The sequence below is a fragment of the Ammospiza caudacuta genome, chromosome 1 (genome assembly GCF_027887145.1).
Source record: "Ammospiza caudacuta isolate bAmmCau1 chromosome 1, bAmmCau1.pri, whole genome shotgun sequence".
Taxonomy (NCBI): Eukaryota; Metazoa; Chordata; class Aves; order Passeriformes; family Passerellidae; genus Ammospiza; species Ammospiza caudacuta.
The window spans coordinates 21,326,996-21,341,675 of NC_080593.1; the positions used below are offsets into that span (position 1 = coordinate 21,326,996).

Genomic DNA, 14,680 nt, shown 5'->3' on the forward strand with positions numbered 1-14,680 from the left:
TTATGCCACTCTATGCCATCTAAATAGAAATAACCCATTGCAGCTCTAAATCCATTGCATGTCCTCATAATTGTACACATACTTTCCCAGTGGATGTTTCTGCACATGTATACCATGACAGATCAGCTGATTGGAGACTGAGAGCTATTAGGGAAATGTGCTTCTATTTCCAGGAGTAGGCACAGGGATGAGGGGTGTGTCCAGAATTGCTCTAATGAACAGGAGATAGATGCTGTCATGGGTAACTGTGAGTGACTTGAGCTTTTAATGGGAATATTCAGCCCTCAGTCTCACCCATTTCTATAGAGTTCTTTTTCTGTGCAGGTTTCTCTCTAGTTTAATTCAGTGGTACTTGTTTCCTGTGGTAGTGTCCACTTCCAGCTGCCCCTGCCCCTGCCCCATTTCTCTGCATGAAATAGCATTGGCCAGGATGTGCATTGAGTGTCTGTTCTTTTGTTCTTGCATGTCATGAAAACTGTCACAGGTCTTATTAAACAGGCAAGCATGCAAGCCAACTATAAACAAATCTGTTAATGATTGTAAAACAGCAAACTGTGTTTATAGTTTCTTTGTAAGTGAGGTTACAAATGTAGTATTTTTCGCTCTGCTTATTTAACAGCGGTTGTGTGCTGTAACAAGGTTAAATCGTGTGCCATTGTACATCCCACCAAAGGGGTTCCAGCCTTGAAAATAATTGAGTTGCCCCAGTTGCCCTGTCTGTCTCATCAGTCAGCAGCATTCAGGTTTGACTGCATTTGAAGCAGATGAAGAGGGCAGCAGAGGCCCCACTGCAGGTTGCTGAGGCTGCTGAACGTGGTTGGGATGGAAGCTCCTTGCTCTAGCACAGACTGCTGGAGCTTGCAGGCTCCCAAAGGGCTCTGCCAGCTGCCCAGAGGTGCCTTGCATTCAGCAGGGCAATGAGGGAGCGTTTCTGGGTAGGGGAGTGACACAGGCTGGGGGTGGGATGTGTAGCAGGAGCCAGCAGGGGAAGGGCCCCAGCACAAAGGTACCTTCTTGTGCTTCGGGTGATGTCATCCTGGAGCTGCACAAAAGAAGAAAAAGCAGAGGCTTTTATGCACAGCCAGATGACATCAGTTCCATACAGTAGCCATGGTGCTGGGTTAACTTGCTTTTCTAAAGCTCACAAAGCTTCCCAGAATCTGCCTGCATGGTAAACACTCTTGTGCTTTCTCTCCTTTCCCAGCCCTCTGCCGTCCTTTGCTGCACGGACATTCATTTCTCTGTCAGGCTGCTCTGCCCTTCTGTTCATTCCCATACACTGAGCTCCACCCTGATGCTGCACAGAGCCCAGGCTGCTAAAGTGGGGCTGTGTCCAAGCCCAGACCAGGACCTGTGGGGTCAGATAGGCCTGGCTCTTAGGGAATGTCATTGCTGGCTCAAAACGTCACAGCTGTGACTTCTGCCAGCTTGCAGTGTGAGTGCAAGTTCCTCCAGAGCAGACCACAGTTGTCATCTTTTTGTTCATTCCAAAAATTTCCTTTCCTTTTCTCTGTTGGTGTCATGCACAAATACAGCTATACCTCTTACTCTTGGTGGCTACATTGCCTGGTTGCCCTAGAATAAATAAATTAGATATGTCCTTGTGGCTGGGGGACTATATTTACCTCTCCCTTATGAAAATCTTTCAAGTTCATAAGGAGAAATTCACTGGAAAAAGTCTCCTTGTTTAGGGGAACTGATCAGGAGATGCAGCCTTTGAGTTGGGTATTTCAGAGTGAAGCATTTGGATCCCTTCTTTCCTGAGGGCAAATTCCTAGGGCAATCTACATCCAGATCTGGTAACATCTCACCTGACAAGAAAATAACAGAGCTACATATATTGCTGAGAGAAGGGCTTTTATTTCTGCTCAAGTGACAAATGTGTGCTCTGGAGTTCAAGCTGCTGTGAACTATTTCTCAGGCTGTCCCTGTGCTCCTTAACTGGCAGTTGTGAAGCCTCTGTGGGATATATATCAAGGACATTCCCATGTTTTGATGGTAAAGAGAGCAGCACTTATGTTTTCCATGCCTCTCATATAGTTTGCTTCAGAGACTCTTCCCAGAAGCTTTTTCACAGTTGTGAGGTGGTCAAAAAAAGAGAAAAGCTTACCTCATTGATAGCTGATCTGAATAACTCCTCCTGCCATAGATGAAGCAAAACTGTTTTGATTTAAAACATTTGCATCTGATCTTTCCTGCTGCTGAGAAAACCTGCTTTAAAAAGTGCTTTCTTTAAAAACCTAAAGGCTTTCACAAAGACAAAATTAGTAACTGATCTTAAGAGAATGCTGTTATTTATGCCTAAAAGTATCCTATGTAATTTTAACCTGAAAAAAAGAAATAGAAATAGAAAGAATAGAAATAGAAAGAATAGAAATAGAAAGTTCTAGTGCAGAGAAGTAAATTTAAAAATTAATTTGGTTCTGAAATAACATTGTTCTTCTAAGGGAGTTTCATAGATGAGGTTGGATTTTAAAATTATTTGGCTAAATCACTAATGTTTTCTTCTGCAGTCAAGGCTCAAAAGGATTATTTGCCAGTGGAAAGCTTGAATCTGCAAGGTGCTTATTCTCCTTTCACTCTGTTTTAGGAAGTTTAATATAGGCAAATATATATGGGACATATATTGGCCCTTTGAGAAAAAACAAAGTTGTGATAACAGTCTGGATATTGCAAAGATGGAATGCCAATCAAATTGCTTTCCCTAAAAAAAAGTCAGGAGGCCAAGAGGGCAAAGGTCTCTGAGTGCAAAATTACACCCGTGCCAACTGTCGTATCTGAGGAGACACATATTTCCTGCACACATCACTTACCTTATTAAGCAATGTGCATGAGGGCCTCACTGCTTTATATTTACATCTGCATTGCATTGCAAGCTCACTCATTTGGCTGCTTCATGGTCAATAGACCTTTTAAATTTCATTGCCTCTTCTCAGTCCAAACTTGCACCAATGATTCTGCTTTCTGTTTCACGTTGTCAGTATATGTGTCAGGTCAAATGTTAAAGTTTGTTGGCTCTTCAGAGAAGCACTTCAGAAACAGAGGTTAGATGAAGATGCAGAAGTCATTCACTGGAGACATTTTTCAGGCATCCATTAGGATTGCTGAACAGAATATCACCCTGCAGGTCAGCAAGGGAGCTGAGGTCCAGATTTTCTAAGCCTGAATCATAGCTCTGTTGTTTATTTCTTCTGCAAACTTTGACAAATTTCCATTTTTTCAGTTTCCAAAAATGACTATTCCTTTTCAGTGCCTTTCTGCCACATTAAGTCCAAGGAGGAGCAAGGTCTGATATTAACAAATCAGAAAGCAGGGAAAACCCCAAAACATATCTCACTTGAATTTTTACTGTCTTGCATAAACCCTTATCATGTAAATTATTCTACTTCATCCATTGGATAATATTCTGTAACCAAACCTACCCAAGAGAGCAAAAGTTTTCAGAATCAAATCCAAATTATACTTCACACAGTATTACTGTAGTACAGGCACATGTTTATAGTACATGCTCCTTGCAATTAGAGTCAGCTTACATTTACTGAAATGATTCACCCTGAGCACCACAACTGGAAAACTCTGTTCCTTTCATTTCCCTAACTTTGGTTTTGCAGGAACAGTGCCAGTTCTCTTTAACCTTTATGGATGGGGTTTTTCTAACATGTGGCTAAAAACATACCCCTGAATAAATCTGAAAACCTAGCAAATAATAGAGTTTTCCACAGATTACAACATTTCTGTTCAGCTATAATTATTTTTGAGAATAGGGATTCTTCTTTGGTTAATGAACACCATCTGCTAACCAGACAGGCAGTAATATGGAAAGATCTGTAAATCATTGCTTGCACAATCTTCAATGAATACGTAAATTTTAGTCAGAGGAAAGCAAAACCACCAAATATATGTTTCCTAAGTTTTCTGTTTGTTGTCTGATGTCCTAGCAACTAACACCAGAGTAGGTAGTAGTTTTCAGTATTTTCAGGGGAGTTCCAGGACCTTTACACTACTAAAAGAGTACCTCCCCTTTCTATTTTTTTTTCTCTGTTTAACTGCAGGGCTGAAATGTCCAAAATTACTGCAAGGAGGCACAAACTGGTCATATGCTGTATGCTTGCAGTTCAGCTGCAAGCAACTTTTTCACAGTGCAGCTGTCTGCATTTCACAGCAAGACTATGTATTTCTGTGCTGAGAAAAACTTTTAAAGATGTTTCACTAGGAGCAGAATGACTTGGTATTAATCACTATTATTTCAGTGAAGGATGAAGTAATGCTGCTATTTTTTTTTTATTCCTAAAGGTCAACGTTTTTTACTTTGTTGCTATAAACAGCAAAAATTCAAATTTTTTCAATAGAATCAAACTTGTATTTGATGTTTGCAGACAAATACAAACATTGGGAGAAGTTTGTATTCATGTAACTTTGTAGTCAAAGTTTCATAAGCATTTCAAAACGTTCATTATTTGAGTTTTCTCATTTTGGCACTGTAGAGCAATCCTGCAAGTGAGCAAGTGAGTTTAAATTGGGAACATATGTTTTAATCTCTTAAATATTTATGTAAATATTTTTAAAAATCAACTAGCATCTATATTTTCAGCAAAGTGCAACAGAATTGACTCTTACCTCATCCTTATAAAGAACAGAAACATCATGCACAGACTTCCTGGCAGCTGACCAGAGAGTTCAGAGATGGTGCTTCTGCTCTGATGTGGAGGTTTCTTGTGGCATATGCTGGTCAGTCAAAAAAATGCAGGTGTGAATTCATATTTGCAAAGATCAGTGAGCTCTTTTTTCTGCTATTAGTCAGTGAATGCTTAGGCATAAACTCAAGTAATATAGATCTTTTCGCAAAAAACTTATAAGAAATTAATCTCAGAGACCTAAACTTTACCTTCATTTTGCTGAAGCACTTAAAAGGAATCACTCAATTACATTAAAAAAAAAAAAAAAGAAAAAAAGAAAAAAAAGAAGAAGCCTTTTCTGGGAACAGTTTTAATTAGAAGAAAAGAAATGAGACATTAAAAGCAGTTTGACCTTCTTACTCGTGTGCTTCCAGAGAATGTTGATTGAGCTCAGAGGAAACATAAACCTCTCTGGAGAGGGAGCTTGAGTAATCTGAATGCTACCTGCAAGGGTTGCATGGGAGAAAGGTCTGTGTCTCAAAGAAGAGTACACAGGCTTTCCTCTCCTCTGAGCCATTTCAGGTTTAAATAAAAACGTCTTTTGTGGCTATCAGGAAACCCTTAGTAGGAGAAGCTGAGTCATAGCTGCCTGTTAGGTTTTAAAATGTTCCCAGCTTTCTTTGAGCTAAGATAAATAGCAATTGGCTTTGTTTTGCCTGCTGAAACTCCCCTGATCCCTGTTCCCACCCCCTCAGGAGCCGAGACATTAAGTCTGGTTGTTGAGAAATCTTTCTGTTTCCCAAGCTGGAAAGCAGCTTTTTCCTCCTGAGCTGAGCTCTGCCCTTAGTGGCTGTGTAATTCCAGGTGCTCGGGGGAAAGAAAGGCTACAAATTCCACTGAGAGGCTTCCCCAAGGATGACACCTTTTTTTCTCCAGTTGTAAAACCTCAGCAACCTGGTTTCTTTAGAGGGAAATCTTCTAAAGGCACTGGGAGGAAAAAGGGATGGTGGTTTACACTGAAGCCTTCTTCCTCTCCATCTCACTGAATGAAACATGCATGGATATCAAAGTCTCAGGGGATTGAACATCTACCTGTGCTGACAGCCTCAGGGGAGGAAGTGCACTGCCTTTTTCTCCATAGAGATCAAAGGCAGGATTGGTGTAAAATACACTTAAAAACTTCTTCAGTTCCTAAACTGAGATGCCCAGTAGCTTGACGATGGAGCTTTGTGACTGCAGGGCACCTCTGGCTGCTCCATGTGCAGCAAGGTGGAAAGGGAGGAGAGGACTTGGCCTGTGCCAACTCACCTGTGAGGCAGCTTCAGCCGTGTAAATGTTCATCTGGATTAGTGGGAATTCTTTTGTTTTAAAGGTGCTTTGCTGGTGGATACTGTGTGATGGACTGAGAGAGATCAGTGTCACATAGCTGGCATGGCCTCACATCTGTATTTAGATGTCTCCTTTTTTAGCTTAAAATAGATTCTTATAGCTTTGTTCCCTTCCAGACCTGCTGCTCTTTCCCCTCACAGATTTGTGTTTTGCAGTCCTAGAAGTCCTGTAGCCAACTATGAAGTCAAAGTCAGGTTTTCTGTGTGAAGCTGAAAAACTCAGTGGTAGAAATGATGGTAAATGCTTCTGAGGCTTAGAAGCCACAAGTTTGGCATGAAAGACATTAAGGAAAATATTTGCACTTAATTGAAGATCTTGATCTACAGCTTCCTGAAATATGGTGTAAAGCAGAGCAATGGCCAAAGACACCTTATTCAAATTGCAAATTATTCTGAGATTTAATAGAGATTAGAGGTTTTACACATCTGTGTGCACATGTTGAGTATATCAAAGGAGTATTTTATTTGGTTTATGTTATGAAATATCTCCTATAAATAAAGGGTCTGATAGAGATGCTATTTATCAGTTCTGACATACCACAGTATTTGCCTCTGGGAATATAGAGCTCATGGTTTGTGAGATGGTTTTCTTAAGTATTTTGGGGCTTTTCAATGTGACAGAATCTTTCCTCTGGAGATGAAGCCAAAGAAATTGATGGAGTGTGGGTATTACAAAGCTCAAGTGAACCTATAAATTCTGTGTAAGCAAAATATCAGTGCCTAAATTAAACACTTGGGGGGCTTGTAATGTAAAGAGCAAAAGAAAATTGCTGCTGGAAGGCAGAATGGCACACATAAAATCAGATCAAACACAGAATCCTTTTTTTTCTGTGTGTGACAGGTACATAGCCACCCTACTGGCTTTTCTAAAGGTAAGGTTTCACTGTGAATGTAGCTGATCTGGATTTGCCCTGATACTGGCAGGGCTGCTGTGCCTTCCTGCCCTATTTATGCCTGAACTTGGGGTCTGAGGCAGGAAAAGCATCTTCCCAGGAATTCATTAAAGAGAGGCTCGTGCTACACTTAGCACATCTCCTCAAAGCAATGATAAAACTAGGCTCAGATGTTCAGCTGCTTTGTCCTGTTAAACCAGGGCCTGCATTTCATCCATTGTTTTGCTGCTGGTTTCTTTTTTCAGTCTAGCTCACAGTATGTAAGAACTTAGTCACCCCAGGGTCTGGGGAGTGGTGTTAGGACAATGCTTTCTTATCTGAAAAAAAAAAACATAACCTTTCAAACACAGCTTGTTTTACAATTGCACTGTTACAATTGAATAAGAAAAAGAACATTAAACACACCAAGTGTCAGAAAGTTGGTTTATCCACTGTGATCTGGCAGCTTGTAATCGTGCTCAGCAGGCTGAGGCAAATTGCATTGTCTTTAATTTTATGATTTCTAAAGCAGTGGAGAATTGGCATTTTTACAATAGAAAGACCTCCCTATGATAACTTGGCTTGATTATTTGAAGTCAGTAAGAGCTGAGAATGGATCTGATTCAGCTTTCTTGAACTGATGAAGTTAGAAGCCAATAAAAAAAAAATCCACTTTTTTTCTGTGTCTCAGCAGTCAGAGCAGATGCTGAGGTTTGGTACAAAACCCACCAAAACAGGAGGTGAAATACTTCCTGCACAGGCAGTGCAAACTGCTCCAGCCTGCCATTCTCTTCCTGGGTTCCCTGTGGCAGAGCAGACCTTGCAGCCCAGAGTACACATTTGTCAATGAAATGGGGGCTGCTGCCTGTGCTTATCAGAGCTGTCAGGCAGTTTTGCCAGACCTCCTCACCAGGCTGCTTTCCTTTGTTGTCAGGTTGTGGAGAAGAGCTCTCTGGCCCTTCTGGTTCATTTCACAGCCCTGGCTACCCCAACAGATACCCAAGCAACAGGGAATGCATCTGGTACATCCACACAGCCCCTGGCAGCAGCATTCAACTCACCATCCAGGAATTCGACATTGAGTACCACCCAAACTGCAGCTATGATGTTTTGGAGGTAAGAGCATTTACTCCTCTAAAACGCACAAGTTGTATTCATTTCTGTCTGGAACAGATAATCCCAAGAACTGCAGATGCAGGACAAACAATTCTACCACAATTTCCTGTTTCTGCTGAGGCTACAGTTATGTTCAACAGGTATTGTCACAGAAACCATAATGTTCTTATTATTTTTCACTTTTATATCTTTGGTGACTTTTTAAATTAATTATGATGTTATGCACTGTATGCCTTCTAACAAAAGACAAAGCTCCTTTGAAAAACTTAGTCTTAAAAACTCCACCTTTTATAAAGAACCAAATGTAGGGTGCTGTACCATGAAGATAATTTCCTGATGCAAAGCAAGATGATGGATCACTGCAGGGGATAACTCAGGTGAGATCTTGTGTAGGGCCTTCCAAGAATACGGGGAGATTTATAACCCTGAGTGATGAAAATTGTGAAGAATCTTTGCACTCAACAACAACAACAACAACAACAACAACAATAAAATTAAAGAAGAGGCAATATCCTAGTCATCCTAGGGTGGTGGAAAAAGGAGAAAAGGAGCCTCTCTAAGGATGTTCTGACCTCCTTGAAGAGATCCATAAGACTGGATGGCCCTGTTATAGATGGCATCTTTTCGCTCATGTTGGTAAGCAACCAGGTGACCAATCTCAGCTAACAGAGTTGAATAGACTTCCAGTACAGGAAGAAGGGACAGGAAATAATTTCAGGAAGAACTTTAGAGTTATAGACTTTCTAAACTGCTCTCACTAGAGACATTTGAGATCACCAATGGAGGTACACTTTTTGTGACTTTCTGTCAATGTTAATACATGGGTGACTTTTCAATGTTTTTGTAATGAGTGCAAAAGACTGATTTAGAGAACTTGTACTGCTGCAGCCTTTCTTCTCCTCTTCTGGGTGATGTGATACAGCATACAGTTAGACAACTGTCTGTCCAGTACCCACACTTGTGCTCTGCTTCCCATTCCCACATTCTGATTTCTGCAGGATCTGGGGGTAAGGAAGCTGTTCCGTGAATTCTCCATCAGTAGCATTGGCAAATACACCTGTATGTCACATTGCTGACGCCAGAGACTCTGAGTAGGTGACCTGTACTGGCTGGTTTATATTGATGAAGTCTGTTGTACTGCATCTTCATTGTTCTTTGTGCCCAGAATTACCAGATTGAAGGTGAAAGTTATCTGCCTATACATTTCCACTATGCCTCTGTTGCCCAGAGGAATCCATTAAACAGCCTCCAAATCTAAATTTGCTGAGGATGACCATTTCTTGAATGGTTCTTCTGTTCCAAGGACAATACCTACATCTGCAGATGGTTGCTCAGGAGCCATCATGATCCAGCAAGAGTACAGATGGCTGGCAACAATTTGTTTGGGAACTTTTTGACTGGGAAGGTAGCTGGGCTAAAACCAATTGAGTGACTTGCCAGACACCAACTGCTTAAAGACACAATTTAACAGCCCCCTGCAGTTTGCTGGTCTGTGTTCCTGAGCAAGGTGTTCACCTTAGGTTTTGGGTTTACTTTTTTTGCCATTTGCAGCTTAGTTGCTATGTTTTGCTTCATTCCAACCATACTGATTCATCTGCACATATGCTCACCTTGCTGCTTGAACTCCCCTGCCTCCTGCCCTCAGAATTGGCGTGCTTCAAGTTACTTGTCTCCTGATCTTGGTTCATCCAGTTCCTAACACCTGGCTCTGATCTGCAGGCAGATAATCTAACATAAATCAATTTACAGGGGAAAATTGGTTAGTGTCTTAGTCCATGATCAAAGATCTTGTGTGGCAGCATAGAGCTTCCCCTGCCAAGCTGCAGACACCCAGTGGAGCTTCATGTACCTTGCCACATACATATTTTCTTGCTTTTGTTATAAAATTCATTCATACCATGATTGACATAGTCTGAGCAGGACAAATGATGACTCAGATTTAGTGGGGAAAAAAAAAGAGCATGATTAGCCATTTTCAGAAGCTGCTTTATCTTGCCACCTTCTTTCTTGTAGTTTCTATCTAAATCCAAGCTGAAAACCACACACACATTTAAGTCTGCAGAGTGTTAAAAAAACGGTCACTGGTGTGCTTTTGATACTGTGTGCTTCAGTGATCACTAAGGTTCCAAAGGTCTTCACTCTCACATTATCTTCCCAAAAGTATCCTAAGTATCTTTGGAATTTGAAGTCTTATTTTTCCTCATGGTTATTCTCCTAATTTCACATTTTCCTTATCTCTGAGTGCTAAGTTCTACTGCTTCCTGCTTTCTTTGAAATCAAACAACTTTCCAGTTTTAATAGGAAGTCAAAATCAGTACTAAAGTAGGTCTGCACTCTGCTGTCCCTCTATGTCCCATTCAGTCTGGTACCTGAAATAAGATGTCCTGTAATGAATATTTCCCAGCAATCACAAAACTTGCTCTCCTGGATGTATTTAGCTTTTTCTTAGGAACACCCTCATCCCTTTGACTTGGCAGTGAATTTAGAAAAATTCTAAGAGAGATTTCTCATTGCAACATCTTTGTTGCTAACTTCACTTTTATACCATAGTTTCTTGAATATTTCACCCTTGAACATTTGTCTGAAGCATACTTGCTCTTGTAAGAGGCAGAATCTCCCTTCCCTTTCCTTTGACAATGCCTCTTAAACAAGCTGTCATTTCCCTGTCAGTATCCCAGGACTGCCATGTGTTTCACCAAAACTGTGCAATAATAGTTATATTAAATTTTTTAATGTGAAATCCTCAGGTTCTTTCCATGGCTCAAGTGTTTGATGCATTCTCCCTGTTTCTTTTATGGCACTGTTGCAGTCTGTCTTTTTTTCTTCCCCTTGAAATGACATTCCTTTTATAAACATCCAGAAAGCAAATTTAAATTGTTCTTAAAGATATTTTCTAGAAATGTTCCATGGAAATAGAAGACGTTATTTTGGACAAAATGAAATAATTGAAATAGTTTTTGAATGGCTTCCATTGAAATTACATTCATAGAGGAAAATTACCATGCCTGTTTTGAATAAATTATGACAGATAAATGATGACATCTTCTCCTTTAGCATGGACCAGATTTTTACAAACTATAAATATATTCTGCCTCAGCAAGATGTAGCCCTGAGCAGAAAAGGAAGGAAGACTGTCAATCTATTTCATTTCCAAGTCAGATGCTCTGGTCTTCTCATTTAAATAGAAAAAAAAGCATCAGGTATTGCCACAATTCTTATTTCTCAGTCAAAGCCAGGCTGTGTCTTTGCTGGAAGTTATATCTGGGCAGGGATCAGTGTTATTCCCAGAAAATCTGTGTCATGAGGGTGACCAACTGCATAAAAACAGCTTTCTGTTGCTCATAACTCTGGAATGCTGACTGTTAACATTAAATGGAGCTAACGGGGCAGAAGCAAATGATAAGAACAGATTAAAACCATGGGCTTTATGGCAGTGTCCTGCAGCCCTGCTATGAGAGCCAACACCACCTTATCTTGGGATCAGATACTCTGGTCAGACTAGATGTTTATTTATTTTTTTTTCAGCTCTGATATCCTATCATTCTTTATGAACCACACCCTTGAATTCATTCTTTCCATCCATTCTCTTTTCCCTCGTTTTTTCATGTGGTAACTATTGGTTTTTCTCTTTGTAGCCAAATATAATATTTTATTGTTTTTTGTCATGGAAACACTCAAACTTGTTTTTATTCCAGCCTTTATGAAAGCATCTGATTAATTGAACTGGCCTAAAGGAGAAAAGAAAATACACTCATAACTATAAGGAGCATGCCTCTGACTGCTTTTTATTTTGAAATTGTGCAGAAGCTGTTGCTGAACAGTTAACAATGTAAAGGAGACCCACAAACTTCAGATTTCCATCAATATTTCTCCCCCATCCTTAATTCTTTCCCAATAGGTCAATTTGAATGTTCAGCTTGGGCCAAGTTAATTTCTGAGGAGATGCTGCAGAAACCAGCAGGGTTCATGTCAGAGCTGGGTTGGTTCCCTTGCCCAGGGGCAGAGAGCCCCAGGGAGCACCAGGGATGATGTGAGAGGCTGGTCCATGAGACTTCATAGATGTGTATTAGAAACTCCTGCTGTTTCCTCTGCCACATAGCTTCCCTAGGCTGGTTTAGATGATTAAGAGCATGTGTTCCTGCTAGATCTCATGCTGTGGCTCTGACTCAGGGAATGTACCACAAACACATTTTAAAATTCATATTTGAACAGACTTCTGACAAATGCAGCAGTCACTGGGCCTCACAGGCAGCCAAGCAGTAAGATTTTTCTGAAGACACTGAGCTTCCAGCAGACAAACAGGCTTCCTCCCCAGACCCTAACAGCTTCATTTCAGATTCTGAATCTGAGCTGTGATTTCATCCATACTGACTCCTTTTGAATGCCTTGAGATGATCGATTGGACAGAGGAGCCATTATCCATTCAAGTCATGCAGCCTCCCTGCAGAATGCAAAAAAGTGCTATCTCAGCCAAAATAAAAATGTTTAAGCTATTAAGCCTGTGTTATCAGCCACCACAGCAAAATACTGTCTTTTGAACATCTAACTGACTATGATGTTTATAGAAAAATTAATTCCTTATTTTTTCCAGGGATGCAAGCCTCAGTTCCTGAAGTCTCACATTAACCTGGAGTGACAGATTTATTTTTTTTTCCAGCTAAAACCAAATTATTTCTCTTATATCTTTAACATCAGAGCAGTGTCAGGCCCTCTGAGTAGTTAGTGAACACACAATTAATCAAATTATGTAACAAATGCAGTACCCTTAGCCCTGAATGGGGGGGACTAGCTACGTTCTTTGTTAGACTTGCTCAGATATTTGGCTTGGACAGAACCCAAACTACTTCTGGGGCTTAAAAGTGTCTGACAGAGCTTATTAAAATATTGAATTTCCCCGCATCTTGACGTGATCATAGGAAAAAAAGACACATAGAAAGCTGTTTCTAACAGTACTGTTGCTTTCTGAGAAAGATGCATAGACTATTTCTTTTAACTTTTTTGATGTTTACCAAACTATTAATTTTTGGAGTGGACTTGAGGTGCTACTGTTGGAAAATTCTGATGGGATTTCTTGCCTTATATTCCTATTCTCTGCTTTTGGGTGTTTTTTTTGTTTGTTTCTTTTTGTTGTTGGTTTGTGGTTGTTGGGGTTTTTTCGTTGTTAGAACTTGATGTTATCTAGTTTAATTTTGGGATTTATACATAATAATAAGCGTACTTATAGAATTAGAGTCTTTCTGTTAATTGTTTGGTTGCTGAAAGACAGCAGCACATTCTTTATTTGGTGTGTCTTTTATAGTTTTCACATCCAAGGTTACTTCCAAGCTGACTTTTGCAGCTGTAGTCCTGCCAGGCACACACAGTGGAGGTGGCAGACTGTCAGTATCGGGTGCCATTTCATTAGCATGCAGGAAGCCAAGAAAATCCAATAATTGAGGGCTCTAGGCAAAAAAATCACATGTCAATTGGAAATTGCCCTGAGCATGTGTGTTTTCTTCAGCTTTGAGAGGGAAGACTAGGGAAGGTGAGCTGTTCCACCAGTTACAAATGGGTTCAAACTAAAATCCTGCATCCTTTCTGGAAAACAAGCAGGGTTAACAAGGCTTCACATTGCCACATAATTCACTGCACTTGGTTGAAAAATGCATTGGAAGTACATCATACTGCTGTGATGCTTAAGGGGAGTGGTGGTTCTTTGGTTTATGACTGCCTGAGGCACACTCTGCTGAGTAGGAAACAATTACTCTTGAAAGCCAAAATTCATCTTTTGTGGCAAATTTGTATGCTATATATCCTTGCTTCCAAAGAACATTGTGAAAATGTAGCTTACTTGACCCAAATCCATTATTTTGGATATTTATGCTGCCCTTGAAGTAAATAAAGTTGCAATGCTTTTTTTTTTTTTTTTAATCAGAAGGAATTATGGAATCTGTCCCCAGTTTAAAAATCATCTTTAACTATGCCTCTACGTATCAGTGGTGCAAATCATCAACACAGGTTCCTGCAAAAAGTAGCCATTTCTTTTGCACAAGGATAAAAAAAAAATTTAAAAAAAAATTTGGGTTTATATGTCCAGAGAAACAAGGTGCTAATTCTGGAGGGAAAGGGAAGAAGAGTCTGGCCAAGTCCCCAGACAGAAAATTCCATTTATTTCAAGGCTGTTCTCAAATCATCTAGAATTTTAAACTTGTTTTGTGCACATGGTTCAGGTACTAAAACTACTAAAACTTCTGCAGAGAAAAAGATTCTATTAGCTACTTTACATTATAAAATGTTGAATTATTTTCAATACTTATAAATGGGGTTTTTTTTTCCTCCTAAAAACTAAACAGTTCTCATGTACTCTGTGTGACAGATACTCACTTGGGAAAACTTTGACAATATTTCTTCCACTTCTAGGTCTTTGGTGGTCCAGATTTCCTCTCTCCTAGGCTAGCCCAGCTGTGTGTCTCAAGATCAGCACAGAACCCACTGCGAATCTCCACCACGGGCAATTCTGCCGTTGTCCGCTTCGAGACAGATGCAGCAGACACAGGGAAAGGCTTTAATGCCTCCTGGCAAGAAATTCCAGGTGGTGAGTATACTGATTGTTACCAGGAGAAATTCAGGAAGCCTGAGAATTGAGGATCAGCCATGCAAGCATTCAAAGTAGTCAAACAGCAGAGGACTGAAAGGTGAAAGAGAATTT

The 14,680-nt window shown here is 40.2% G+C and overlaps 1 protein-coding gene across 1 annotated transcript in view; it reads left to right on the top strand.

The window, feature by feature from the left end:
- The window catches only part of CUBN (cubilin), a 143,091-nt gene that overhangs the window by 56,732 nt on the left and 71,679 nt on the right, over positions 1-14,680 (top strand). The window contains 2 exon segments of the mRNA XM_058808268.1: positions 7,811-7,992; positions 14,392-14,566. Of these exon segments, the coding sequence (XP_058664251.1) occupies positions 7,811-7,992; positions 14,392-14,566 (357 nt within the window).